Source organism: Pleurodeles waltl, chromosome 12 (genome assembly GCF_031143425.1).
Source record: "Pleurodeles waltl isolate 20211129_DDA chromosome 12, aPleWal1.hap1.20221129, whole genome shotgun sequence".
In the NCBI taxonomy this organism is placed as follows: Eukaryota; Metazoa; Chordata; class Amphibia; order Caudata; family Salamandridae; genus Pleurodeles; species Pleurodeles waltl.
In genome coordinates this window covers 30,676,921-30,691,622 of record NC_090451.1, presented here as the reverse complement: position 1 = coordinate 30,691,622, position 14,702 = coordinate 30,676,921, and the positions used below count along the sequence as shown (strand labels likewise).

The 14,702-nt window shown below is 51.7% G+C and overlaps 1 protein-coding gene across 1 annotated transcript in view; it reads left to right on the top strand.

The window, feature by feature from the left end:
• The window catches only part of TLE2 (TLE family member 2, transcriptional corepressor), a 296,917-nt gene that overhangs the window by 217,085 nt on the left and 65,130 nt on the right, over positions 1-14,702 (top strand). The window contains exon 12 of the mRNA XM_069215878.1: positions 6,528-6,666. Within this exon, the coding sequence (XP_069071979.1) occupies positions 6,528-6,666 (139 nt within the window). The remainder of the gene's footprint in view (positions 1-6,527; positions 6,667-14,702) is intronic.

Here is a 14,702-nt window from a genome sequence, read left to right as displayed (position 1 = left end):
GATAGGATTGGTAACAATAGGTCTTGCAAAGAGCTGTGCTGTCAAACAAGGCCTGAGAAAGGCCTCCGATCACTGCCCACCTGCACCCCCCGGGCACACACCGGGTGCCAGCTGGTGTGTGTGGGGCTGGGCAGTATCTGTGCCCCCTTCTCCGCGTAGGCACCCCTCTGCCTTCTCCCTTGCTGACACCTCTCTCCTCCATGGATCTCCCCTCTCCCGCCCCTCCTGTTAAACTGAGCGCCCCCCCCCCCCCTCCCCCCCCGCATTAGTGCTCCGTCCTAAGGGAACTGAGTGCACTGTGCTCTAAGGGCTTGAACGGAAGATGGGAAGAGGAAACTCTGAAATCACAACATTCAAACTATGCCTCCCTCGACCCCCCCCAGCATCCCCCCCTCCCCCCCCCCCCCCCCCACACACACACACACACCGACCCTCCACCTCCCGCGCTAAATCGATAATCAGAGCGAAATCTGATTGCGAGATTGAATCATCAGGCGGAAGGCGTCTGGAGGAAGCTATCGATCAGATCCCTTGTGGTGAGGGGGAGGGAGGGGGGAGCGGGTGATTATAGAGAGGAAATACTGAGTGCTGAGGAGGAGGGAGACCGGAGGGAGAGAGAACGGAGGACGCTGATTACAGAGAGAGAGAGAGGAAAATACTGAGGGCGAGAGGGGCCAGTAGAAGTGAGGGAGGAGAGACCAGGAGACTGAATATAGGGAGGGGGAATGAGTGGAGAGAGACTGGTGCAGGTGAGAGAGAGAGACCCGTGGAGACTGATTATAGATAGAGGGATAGTCAGTGGTGAGGGGGAGAGACAAGGAGACTGGATATAGGGAGGGGAATGAGTGGAGAGAGACGGAGGGACGGGTGCAGGTGAGCGAGAGAGACCCATGGAGACTGATTATAGATAGAAGGATAGGGAGTGGTGAGGGGGGAGACCAGGAGACTGGATATAGGGAGGGGGAATGAGTGGAGAGAGACGGAGGGACGGGTGCAGGTGAGAGAGAGATCCATGGAGACTGATTATAGATAGAGGGATAGTGAGTGGTGAGGGGGAGAGACCGGGAGACTGGATATAGGGAGGGAAAATGAGTGGAGAGAGACGGAGGGGTGGGTGCGGGTGAGAGAGAGACCCATGGAGACTGATTATACATAGAGGGATAGTGAGTGGTGAGGGGGACAGACCAGGAGACTGGATATAGGGAGGATGAATGAGTGTAGAGAGACGGAGGGACAGGTGCAGGTGAGAGAGAGAGAGAGAGATCCATGGAGACTGATTATAGATAGAGGTGTAGTGAGTGGTGAGGAGGAGAGAGAGAGACATGATGGACAGGTGGGAGAGAGAACTGAGGAGGCTGATTATATATATATAGAGAGAAAAATACTGAGGACGAGAGAGACGAGTGGGGGAGGAGAGACAACGAGACTGGATCTCGGAAGAGGGGAAGCGAGACAAGTGGAAGGAGAGAGGGGCGAGGTGGTTGGCTGTGGGGAGAGATGTTTTTAAATGTTGTATGTGGTTTGCAGTATTTGCCTCCTATTCTCAGGGTGCTGTGGGAGACTGAAGTCCAGCTCCTTGAGACCCTCATGGGTGATTTGCTGCGCTTTATAAATCCTGAATGATTGATTGAAGTCTTGAGCTGGGCCTGGGGCACCCTGACTGAGTCACAGGGTACCTCAGTGAAGGACAGAGGCTCGCCTTTGGGGTGGGGGCGTGGAGGTTCTGCTGAGGTTTGTTACATCTCAGTCCACTCTCCCGCCACCACTGCCTCACACTCGCATGATATTATACTGAGCAATTAGTGGAGGTACTTACTCATTCACTCACTCACTCACTCTCTCTCTCTCACTCTCCTGTTCTCAGAAGAATGCATATTGGAGATTAAGAACTGAGGGCCTAATTTATACTTTTTTAGCGCCACATTTGTGTAATTTTTTGACGCAAAAGAGGTGCAAACTTACAAAATACAATTATATTTTGGAAGTTTGCACCGCTTTTGCGTAAACAAATGACGCAAAAATGGCGCTAAAAAGTATAAATCAGGCCCTGAATGTGACAGACAGCCTGAAGATTGGGTTCACTTTCCAGATAAAAAATAGTCCCTCGTGGATTTCAATGGGAGTACTTCCTGGAAGGTGAAATGATACATTGCATAGCCAATAGCATGAGACGAGAGAATAATACTCCTGTGGGCGGAGTCAAGGACTGGCCTGCCCAGCAGGTGTGTGGGATTCAGGGTGAGGGGACAGGCTCCCAGGGTATGGGCAGTATCTGTGCCCCCTTCTCCACGTAGGCACCCCTCTGCCATCTCCCTTTCTGACACCTCTCTGAGGAAACCTCTCTCCTCCATGGACCTCCCCTCTCCCGCCCCTCCTCTTAAACTGAACACCCCCTTTCATAAACACCCCCCGCTGCATTAGTGGTGCGTCCTAAGGGAACAGAGTGCATTGTGCTCCACAAGGGCTTGAATGGAAGATGGGAAGAGGAAACTCTGAAATCCTGGCTCCATCAGAACATTCAAACTCTCTCAACCCCCTTTTTATTTATTTATTTTTATGTCCCACCCCTCTTTCATGTAGCACACATGCATGCACCCACCCCCACCTATGTGCGCGCCTCGACACTCTCTGTGGTTCCAAGCCGCCCCTGGCAATATATCGGACAGCAGGAAGTGCTTGCAGGACCATGGATGTCCACTCCCCAACATGTTAGAGATAGCAGAATTGATGTCACATGCCCTGGAATCTTCACTTTTACTCACACATGCACACGCTTACACATACCCCCACATGCAGACACGCACTCTTGCATGAACCCACTCTCACTTCAAGTATACATGCAAAATGTGGAGAAGTGGAGGGCGTGGAACACATGGAATCGGGCTCATTGATTAAAAGAACAAGGAACAATCCCATTTAAATGCTGGAATATCCAGTCCTAGTTACAATTCCTCACCAGATCAGTCTGTTCTCTTCTGTGTCTGGTGTCCAAGGCAGGAACATTATCCTATGGCTTGACATGTCTGCTCAACACCTCTCTGCTCCCCTAGGCCTTGAGCCTGTGAAACAACGTTGCCTCGCCCCCCATCTTTTAGGAGTGACCTTCAGTGCCTGGTCTCCTATAGTAAACCAAGAACATGCACTTTATGTCAGTTCTTCTTGCAAACCACAGCATCATATAATGGCCAAGCATTCTGTCCCACCGCCTGGCCACAGTGAAATAGTCCTGTCTCCCCTCTCTCCATCAGCGCAGTCACCTCTGGGGTTCAGTGTGAGAAAGTAGCCTCTTTCTAGCCTTGTTACCCCCACTTTTGGCCTGTTTGTGAGTGTATGCCAGGGTGTTTTCACTATCTCACTGGGATCCTGCTAGCCAGGACCCAGTGCTCATAGTGAAAACCCTATGTTTTCAGTATGTTTGTTATGTGTCACTGGGACCCTGCTAGTCAGGACCCCAGTGCTCATAAGTTTGTGGCCTATATGTATGTGTTCCCTGTGTGGTGCCTAACTGTCTCACTGAGGCTCTGCTAATCAGAACCTCAGTGGTTATGCTCTCTCATTTCTTCCAAATTGTCACTGACAGGCTAGTGACCATTTTTACCAATTTACATTGGCTTACTGGAACACCCTTATAATTCCCTAGTATATGGTACTGAGGTACCCAGGGTATTGGGGTTCCAGGAGATCCCTATGGGCTGCAGCATTTCTTTTGCCACCCATAGGGAGCTCTGACAATTCTTACACAGGCCTGCCACTGCAGCCTGAGTGAAATAACGTCCACGTTATTTCACAGCCATTTTACACTGCACTTAAGTAACTTATAAGTCACCTATATGTCTAACCTTTACCTGGTAAAGGTTAGGTGCAAAGTTACTTAGTGTGAGGGCACCCTGGCACTAGCCAAGGTGCCCCCACATTGTTCAGAGCCAATTCCCTGAACTTTGTGAGTGCGGGGACACCATTACACGCGTGCACTACATATAGGTCACTACCTATATGTAGCTTCACAATGGTAACTCCAAATATGGCCATGTAACATGTCTAAGATCATGGAATTGCCCCCTCTATGCCATCCTGGCATTGTTGGTACAATTCCATGATCCCAGTGGTCTGTAGCACAGACCCTGGTACTGCCAAACTGCCCTTCCTGGGGTTTCACTGCAGCTGCTGCTGCTGCCAACCCCTCAGACAGGCATCTGCCCTCCTGGGGTCCAGCCAGGCCTGGCCCAGGATGGCAGAACAAAGAACTTCCTCTGAGAGAGGGTGTGACACCCTCTCCCTTTGGAAAATGGTGTGAAGGCAGGGGAGGAGTAGCCTCCCCCAGCCTCTGGAAATGCTTTGTTGGGCACAGATGTGCCCAATTCTGCATAAGCCAGTCTACACCGGTTCAGGGGACCCCTTAGCCCTGCTCTGGCGCGAAACTGGACAAAGGAAAGGGGAGTGACCACTCCCCTGACCTGCACCTCCCCTGGGAGGTGTCCAGAGCTCCTCCAGTGTGCTCCAGACCTCTGCCATCTTGGAAACAGAGGTGCTGCTGGCACACTGGACTGCTCTGAGTGGCCAGTGCCACCAGGTGACGTCAGAGACTCCTTGTGATAGGCTTCTTCAGGTGTTGCTAGCCTATCCTCTCTCCTAGGTAGCCAAACCCTCTTTTCTGGCTATTTAGGGTCTCTGTCTCTGGGGAAACTTCAGATAACGAATGCATGAGCTCAGCCGAGTTCCTCTGCATCTCTCTCTTGACCTTCTGATCAGGAAACGACCGCTGACCGCGCTGGAAGCCTGCAAACCTGCAACATAGTAGCAAAGACGACTACTGCAACTCTGTAACGCTGATCCTGCCGCCTTCTCGACTGTTTTCCTGCTTGTGCATGCTGTGGGGGTAGCCTGCCTCCTCTCTGCACCAGAAGCTCCGAAGAAATCTCCCGTGGGTCGACGGAATCTTCCCCCTGCAACCGCAGGCACCAAAAAGCTGCATTACCGGTCCCTTGGGTCTCCTCTCAGCACGACGAGCGAGGTCCCTCGAATCCAGCGACTCTGTCCAAGTGACCCCCACAGTCCAGTGACTCTTCAGCCCAAGTTTGGTGGAGGTAAGTCCTTGCCTCACCTCGCTGGGCTGCATTGCTGGGAACCGCGACTTTGCAGCTACTCCGGCCCCTGTGCACTTCCGGCGGAAATCCTTTGTGCACAGCCAAGCCTGGGTCCACGGCACTCTAACCTGCATTGCACGACTTTCTAAGTTGGTCTCCGGCGACGTGGGACTCCTTTGTGCAACTTCGGCGAGCACCATTTCACGCATCCTCGTAGTGCCTGTTTCTGGCACTTCTCTGGGTGCTACCTGCTTCAGTGAGGGCTCTTTGTCTTGCTCGACGTCCCCTCTCTCTTCAGGTCCAATTTGCGACCTCCTGGTCCCTCCTGGGCCCCAGCAGCGACCAAAAACGCCAAACGCACGATTTGCGTGTAGCAAGGCTTGTTGGCGTCCTTCCGGCGGGAAAACACTTCTGCACGACTCTCCACGGCGAGAGGGATCCGTCCACCAAAGGGGAAGTCTCTAGCCCTTTTCGTTCCTGCAGAAACCTCAGATTCTTCTGTCCAGTCGAAGCTTCTTTGCACCCGCAGCTGGCATTTCCTGGGCATCTGCCCATCTCCGACTTGCTTGTGACTTTTGGACTTGGTCCCCTTGTTCCACAGGTACCCTAGATTGGAAATCCACAGTTGTTGCATTGCTGGTTTGTGTCTTTCCTGCATTATTCCTCTAACACGACTATTTTGTCCTTAGGGGAACTTTAGTGCACTTTGCACTCACTTTTCAGGGTCTTGGGGAGGGTTATTTTTCTAACTCTCACTATTTTCTAATAGTCCCAGCGACCCTCTACAAGGTCACATAGGTTTGGGGTCCATTCGTGGTTCGCATTCCACTTTTGGAGTATATGGTTTGTGTTGCCCCTATCCCTATGTTTCCCCATTGCATCCTATTGTAACTATACATTGTTTGCACTGTTTTCTAAGACTATACTGCATATTTTTGCTATTGTGTATATATATCTTGTGTATATTTCCTATCCTCTCACTGAGGGTACACTCTAAGATACTTTGGCATATTGTCATAAAAATAAAGTACCTTTATTTTTAGTACAACTGTGTATTGTGTTTTCTTATGATATTGTGCATATGACACTAAGTGGTACTGTAGTAGCTTCACACGTCTCCTAGTTCAGCCTAAGCTGCTCTGCTAAGCTACCATTATCTATCAGCCTAAGCTGCTAGACACCCTATACACTAATAAGGGATAACTGGGCCTGATGCAAGGTGCAAGTACCCCTTGGTACTCACTACAAGCCAGTCCAGCCTCCTACATTCAGCACCTTTTCACAGCTTCTTCCCTGTCTCTCTTGGTTTCCTCCTGTGTTCAGTTTCTCTTTTGGAAAGTTCCTTAAACTCTGGAACTCCCTACCCTGGGTTCAGGCCTCCTCAGCAGGGCACATTAGAGGGCAGGTACTTCTAACCTATGACCTCTTTCTCTGTTCACACAGATGGACACGATGACCAGCACTCCAGCCTCCAAGTCCAGCAGCTCCTCACCCTACAGAGACTCGTCCACCCCTGGGCCCAGCTCGGCCTCTCGACTGCGACAGCTGTCCGCCAGACTGGCCACCACCACAGAGCCCGTCAGTGAGTATGGGGCACCTCTCGTGGTCTACTCGTACCCTGGAAGAGGTACTAGGGGTCTGTCACTGAGTATGGGGCACCTCTTGTGGTCTACTAATACCCTGGAAGAGGTACTAGGGGGTCTCTCAGTGAGTAAGGGGGACCTCTTGTGGTTTGCATGGAGGAAGTACTGGGGGTCCGTCAGTGAGTACGTGGCACCTCTCCTGCTCCCTCGTGGCCTGGAGGGTTTGAGCCACCACTCGTGATCTGCTCAAGCACTGAGGATGGTCTGTCAGTGAGGACGGGGCATCTCTTGTGGTGTCCATGGAGGAGGTACTAGGGGGTCTGTCACTGAGTATGGGGCACCTCTGATGGTGTCCATGGATGAGGTACTAGGGTTCTGTCACTGAGTATGGGGCATCTCTTGTGGTGTCCATGGAGGAGGTACTAGGGGTCTGTCACTGAGTATGCGGCACCTCTCGTGTTCTCCATGGAAGAGGTACTAGGGGTCTGTCACTGAGTATAGGGCACCTCTCGTGGTGTCCATGGAGGAGGTACCAGGAGGTCTGTCACTGAGTATGGGGCACCTCTCGTGGTGTCCATGGAGGAGGTACCAGGAGGTCTGTCACTGAGTATGGGGCACCTCTCGTGGTGTCCATGGAGGAGGTACTAGGGGGTCTGTCACTGAGTATGGGGCACCTCTCGTGGTCTCCATGGAGGAGGTACTAGGGGTCTCTCAGTGAGTATGGGGCACCTCTCGTGGTTCCATGGAGGAGGTACTAGGGTTCTGTCACTGAGTATGGCGAACCTCTCGTGTTGTCCATGGAGGAGGTATCGGGGGTCTGTGAGTGAGTATGGGGCACCTCTCGTGGTGTCCATGGAGGAGGTACCAGGGGTCTGTCACTGAGTATGGGGCACCTCTCGTGGTGTCCATGGAGGAGGTACCAGGGGTCTGTCACTGAGTATGGGGCACCTCTCGTGGTGTCCATGGAGGAGGTACTAGGGGGTCTGTCACTGAGTATGGGGCACCTCTGGTGGTCTCCATGGAGGAGGTACTAGGGGTCTCTCAGTGAGTATGGGGCACCTCTCGTGGTTCCATGGAGGAGGTACCAGGGGGTCTGCCAGTGAGGACGGGGCACCTCTCGTGGTGTCTATGGAGGAGGTACTAGGGGTCTGTCAGTGAGTATGGGGCACCTACTGTGGTGTCATGTCCATGGAGGAGGTACTAGGGGTCTGTCGCTGAGTATGGGGCACCTTTCGTGGTGTCCATGGATGAGGTACTAGGGTTCTGTCACTGAGTATGGGGCACCTCTCGTGGTGTCCTTGGAGGAGGTACCAGGGGGTCTGTCAGTGAGGACGGGAACCTCTTGTGGTGTCCATGGAGGTGGTACCAGGGGGTCTGTCAGTGAGTATGGGGCACCTCTGGTGGTCTCCATGGAGGAGGTACCAGGGGGTCTGCCAGTGAGGACGGGGCACCTCTGTGGTCTCCATAGAGGTGATACCAGGGGGTCTGTCAGTGAGTATGGGGCACCTCTGGTGGTGTCCATAGAGGTGGTACCAGGGGGTCTGTCAGTGAGTATGGGGCACCTCTTGTGGTGTCCATGGAGGAGGTACTAGGGGTCTGTCACTGAGTATGGGGCACCTCTGGTGGTGTCCATGGAGGAGGTACTAGGGGGTCTGTCAGTGAGTATGGAGCACCTCTCGTGGTGTCCATAGAGGAGGTACTAGGGGGGTCTGTCACTGAGTATGGGGCACCTCTGATGGTGTCCATGGATGAGGTACTAGGGTTCTGTCACTGAGTATGGGGCACCTCTGGTGGTGTCCATGGAGGATGTACTAGGGGTCTGTCAGTGAGTATGGGGCACCTCTCGTGGTGTCCATGGAGGAGGTACCAGGGGGTCAGTCAGTGAGTATGGGGCACCTGTGGTGGTCTCCATGGAGGAGGTACCAGGGGGTCTGTCAGTGAGTATGGGGCACCTCTGGTGGTGTCCATAGAGGTGGTACCAGGGGGTCTGTCAGTGAGTATGGGGCACCTCTTGTGGTGTCCATGGAGGAGGTACTAGGGGTCTGTCACTGAGTATGGGGCACCTCTGGTGGTGACCATGGAGGAGGTACTAGGGGGTCTGTCAGTGAGTATGGAGCACCTCTCGTGGTGTCCATAGAGGGGGTACTAGGGGGGTCTGTCACTGAGTATGGGGCACCTCTGATGGTGTCCATGGATGAGGTACTAGGGTTCTGTCACTGAGTATGGGGCACCTCTGGTGGTGTCCATGGAGGAGGTACTAGGGGTCTGTCACTGAGTATGGGGCACCTCTCGTGGTGTCCATGGAGGAGGTACCAGGGGGTCTGTCACTGAGTATGGGGCACTTCTCGTTGACTCCATGGAGGAGGTGCTAGGGGGTCTGTCAGTGAGTATGGGGCACCTCTCGTGATGTCCATGGAGGAGGTACTAGGGGTCTGTTAGTGAGTATGGGGCACCTCTGGTGGTCTCCATGGAGGAGGTACCAGGGGGTCTGCCAGTGAGGACGGGGCACCTCTGTGGTCTCCATAGAGGTGATACCAGGGGGTCTGTCAGTGAGTATGGGGCACCTCTGGTGGTGTCCATAGAGGTGGTACCAGGGGGTCTGTCAGTGAGTATGGGGCACCTCTTGTGGTCTCCATGGAGGAGGTACCAGGGGGTCTGCCAGTGAGGACGGGGCACCTCTGTGGTCTCCATAGAGGTGATACCAGGGGGTCTGTCAGTGAGTATGGGGCACCTCTGGTGGTGTCCATAGAGGTGGTACCAGGGGGTCTGTCAGTGAGTATGGGGCACCTCTTGTGGTGTCCATGGAGGAGGTACTAGGGGTCTGTCACTGAGTATGGGGCACCTCTGGTGGTGTCCATGGAGGAGGTACTAGGGGGTCTGTCAGTGAGTATGGAGCACCTCTCGTGGTGTCCATAGAGGAGGTACTAGGGGGGTCTGTCACTGAGTATGGGGCACCTCTGATGGTGTCCATGGATGAGGTACTAGGGTTCTGTCACTGAGTATGGGGCACCTCTGGTGGTGTCCATGGAGGATGTACTAGGGGTCTGTCAGTGAGTATGGGGCACCTCTCGTGGTGTCCATGGAGGAGGTACCAGGGGGTCTGTCAGTGAGTATGGGGCACCTGTGGTGGTCTCCATGGAGGAGGTACCAGGGGGTCTGTCAGTGAGTATGGGGCACCTCTGGTGGTGTCCATAGAGGTGGTACCAGGGGGTCTGTCAGTGAGTATGGGGCACCTCTTGTGGTGTCCATGGAGGAGGTACTAGGGGTCTGTCACTGAGTATGGGGCACCTCTGGTGGTGACCATGGAGGAGGTACTAGGGGGTCTGTCAGTGAGTATGGAGCACCTCTCGTGGTGTCCATAGAGGAGGTACTAGGGGGGTCTGTCACTGAGTATGGGGCACCTCTGATGGTGTCCATGGATGAGGTACTAGGGTTCTGTCACTGAGTATGGGGCACCTCTGGTGGTGTCCATGGAGGAGGTACTAGGGGTCTGTCACTGAGTATGGGGCACCTCTCGTGGTGTCCATGGAGGAGGTACCAGGGGGTCTGTCACTGAGTATGGGGCACTTCTCGTTGACTCCATGGAGGAGGTGCTAGGGGGTCTGTCAGTGAGTATGGGGCACCTCTCGTGATGTCCATGGAGTAGGTACTAGGGGGTCTGTCACTGAGTATGGGGCACCTCTTGTGGTGTCCATGGAGGAGGTACTAGGGGTCTGTCACTGAGTATGCGGCACCTCTCCTGTTCTCCATGGAGGAGGTACTAGGGGTCTGTCACTGAGTATAGGGCACCTCTCGTGGTGTCCATGGAGGAGGCACCAAGAGGTCTGTCACTGAGTATGGGGCACCTCTCGTGGTGTCCATGGAGGAGGTACCAGGAGGTCTGTCACTGAGTATGGGGCACCTCTCGTGGTGTCCATGGAGGAGGTACTAGGGGGTCTGTCACTGAGTATAGGGCACTTCTCGTTGTCTCCATGGAGGAGGTGCTAGGGGGTCTGTCAGTGAGTATGGGGGCATCTCTCGTGGTGTCCATGGAGGAGGTACTAGGGGTCTGTCACTGAGTATGGGGCACCTCTTGTGGTGTCCATGGAGGAGGTACTAGGGGGTCTACCAGTGAGGACGGGGCACCTCTGGTGGTGTCCATGGAGTAGGTACTAGGGGGTCTGTCACTGAGTATGGGGCACCTCTCGTGGTGTCCATGGAGGAGGTACCAGGAGGTCTGTCACTGAGTATGGGGCCCTCTCGTGGTGTCCATGGAGGAGGTACTAGGGGGTCTGTCACTGAGTATGGGGCACCTCTCGTGGTGTCCATGGAGGAGGTACCAGGAGGTCTGTCACTGAGTATGGGGCCCTCTCGTGGTGTCCATGGAGGAGGTACTAGGGGGTCTGTCACTGAGTATGGGGCACTTCTCGTGGTCTCCATGGAGGAGGTACTAGGGGGTCTGCCAGTGAGGACGGGGCACCTCTGGTGGTCTCCATGAGGTAGTGAGATAGTGGAGGGGAGGGGGGCTCTGTCAGTGAATATTGGCCACATCTCCTGGCTGCCCATGCCTTGGAGGAGATACTAGGGAGGAAGGGCTGAAGAGGACCATGTCAGTGTCAGCATCCGATGCAGGGGAGATGCAGTCTCAGCATCCTTTCCACCATCACTCATTGCTCTTTTGTTCTGTTGGCATTCGCCCATCCAACCCTCCCCTCCCCATCTTTCTCTTCTGTCTCTTCAGAACTCTAGATCTCTCATCACCTTGTCCCTCCACATTCTTTTCTGATCTCTATATTTTTGTCGGTCACTGTCACTGCACCTTATCTTTGCCTGACTTCCTGTCTCTCTCCCACTTCTTGGCTCTCTTTTTCTCTTTCCAGTCCCAAGTGCCAGTCTTCTTCTATCTGTCCTGCTCTCGTTTTCTCCCTCTTCATCTCTCTATTGTCTTCTCTCTCTTGTCCTTCCTTCTGCCCTCTTTCTCTTCTTATCTTTCACGTTCCTTCTCTCCCTCCAGTTGCTCTCTTTGCAATAGCAGCTTCTCTTTTCCTCTATTTATGTCTCCTCGTTGTGTCTTCCTGGCACTCCTCCGTTCATCCCATAACCCTCGCCCCTCAGTACCTCTCCTGGGAGCATGTTGTGTGCCTTGCCCTCTGTGTTAAGCTTCTCACTCCATGGAACACTGGTAGAAGTGGTGTTATTAGTTCCAGCCTCCCCTCCTCACTGCCAGCTTCTCGCCTGCAGTGCACCACCACCCACCTGGGAACCATTCTGCTCTCCGTACCCCCAATATCATATCTCATAGCAAGACAAGCCTGACCTTGCAATGGCGACCCCACACCATCTGCTGAATGGTAGACTTCCCAAAGGTTCCACTTTATGAGTAGGCCTGTGTGAAGGCTCCCAACCTACAACTTCAAATGTTTAATACTTGGCAAGCTCTGAAACTTCGTGGACCACCAATGAAGCACTACTGCACGCCAGAGACACCATCCTAAGCACTCTGTACTATCAGAACCCCAAAATCACACTTCGGTTTGTTTTTGTTGAAGTCATTTGAAGTTAGAAATCTTTCTGTCTTCCTTGATGTGTAGTTCTAACTTCATCGGTGAAGACGTTCCCCTCACTCTGCTCTACTCATGCACCTTCTCCTGAAGACGTCCTGCCTCGCTCACGCCATGTTTAGTGGCCGTCGCTTCTTTATCGGGTACTCGGAGTTCAAAATTAAAACCAAGACCGCAGCCAACTCTGGCAGAATGCAAACTTGTTCTGTCTTAAGGGAAAGGAACACGACTCCCAGAGCCCAAACTCACTAGGATCCAAAACTGCTAATCTATGCACTCCGTGCTTGTAAAGAGGTAACCAACAGACCTCTACTAACTGCACTCCACAAACTAACCCATGCTGAAATTTAACTAACCTACGAACCCCACTCCATAAATCAATTCATGCGGAGATTTAGCTATATCCTTACAAACTCCACTCCACAAACCAACCCATGCTGAAATTTTATTAACCTTAAATAACCTACGAACTCCACTCCACAAATCAACCCATGCAGAGATTTAACTAACCTACGAACTCTACTCCACAAATCAACTTGTGCAGAGATGTAACTATAACCCTACAAACTCCACTCCACAAACCTACCCATGCAGAGATTGAACTAACCTACAAACTCCAATCCATAAATCAACCCATGCAGTGTTTTAACTAACCTACAAACTCCACTCCAGAAATCAACCCATGCAGTGTTTTAACTAACCTACAAACTCCACTCCAGAAATCAACTCATGCAGAGATTTAACTGTAACCCTACAAACTCCAATCCACAAATCAACTCATGACGAGATTTAACTGTAACCCTACAAACTCCAATCCACAAATCAACTCATGACGAGATTTAACTGTAACCCTACAAACTCCAATCCACAAATCAACTCATGACGAGATTTAACTAACCTACAAACTCCACTCCATACATAAACTCACGCAGAGGTTTAACAATAACCTACAAACTCCACTCAACAAATCAACCCATGCAGAGATTTAACTACAACCTTACAAACTCCACTCCACAAATCAACCAATGCAGAGATTTAACTACAACCTTACAAACTCCACTCCACAAATCAACCAATGCAGAGATTTAACTACCCTCCAAATGTCACTCTACAAATCAACCAATGCAGAGATTAAACTATAACTCTACGAACTCCATTCCACAAATCAATTCATGCAGCAATTTAATTACCCTACAAACGCCACTCCACATAGCCCATGAAGAGGTTTAACTAACCTACAAACTCCACTCCACAAATCAACCCATGCAGAGATTTAACTATAACCATACAAACTCCATCCCACAAATCAACCCATGCAGAGATTTAACTATAACCATACAAACTCCATCCCACAAATCAACCCATGCAGAGATTTAACTATAATCCTAAAACCTTCACCCCAAATCAACCCATGCAGAGATTCAACTAATTTACAAACCCAACTCCACAAATCAACCCATGCAGAGATTTAACTATAATCCTACAAACTCCACTCCACAATCAGCCCTGTAGGAGGCAGGCCTGGTGTGTGGTGGGTACCTATGGTACTTACACCTTATACCAGGTATCCCCTCTTAGTGAGGTGTAGGCAGTGTTTAGGAAGCCAGGGCTCTCTAGAGGTAGCTGTGGATGAGCAGCCAAGACATATGAGGAGACATGCAAAGCCCATGCAATACTACTATAGTCACGCAGCACTTACACACATGAAAGAACCACATAGTGTTACAAAAATAAAGGTACTTTATTACAGTAACGCAAATACTAAAATACTGTATAGGCAATACTCCACTATGAGGTGAGTAAAGACACCATTATGTACACATTAGAAGTCAGTGATTAGGATAGAAAGCAATAGCAAATAGTAACAAGCATTTGCAATGCAATGGGTCTTGCATTTGCTCGACTTAGAGCTATTAGCGTTGTAAAATCCTAACTGGACTTTTATTGCCACAGAATATGAAAATGAAAAGTAATACAGTTTTTCATAAGCAAGCCGATTTACATCACCATGCCATGAGGGTGAAGGAGCACACAAAATAAAGCAGAAGTTCGATCACAGTCAATGTGCAGCGGGATCGCGCTGTATAGGAAATAAAAAGAAAAAGTAGTCCAGAATCCATGCTGAAAAAATGGAGCCTTGTATGTTTTCAGTAGTTGGCCGGTGCGCTCGAGGGCTAAGCACTGGAAAAAGCATGACTTATGCATGCCTTTCACTAATGAAATCAAGCGATTTGTTTAAAAGGCAAGCCCATGAACCAACAAAACTGATGGGCGTGACGTGGGCGTGGTTAAAAGCCCACAGAGAGATTACAGAAGGCTAGAGCACTTGCGCGCTCGACCCTAAAAACAATAGGGAATAGAGAAGGCCCCGGGGGAGGACAAACCATATACTAAGTGGAGTGTGAAAGACAGTCTCCCACCCCAAGGAAGTGGAATCAGTAGAGGGGAGCTGGATTAATTAGGATCCCCAAAAGGTAAGTACCAGGGTGTCCCCC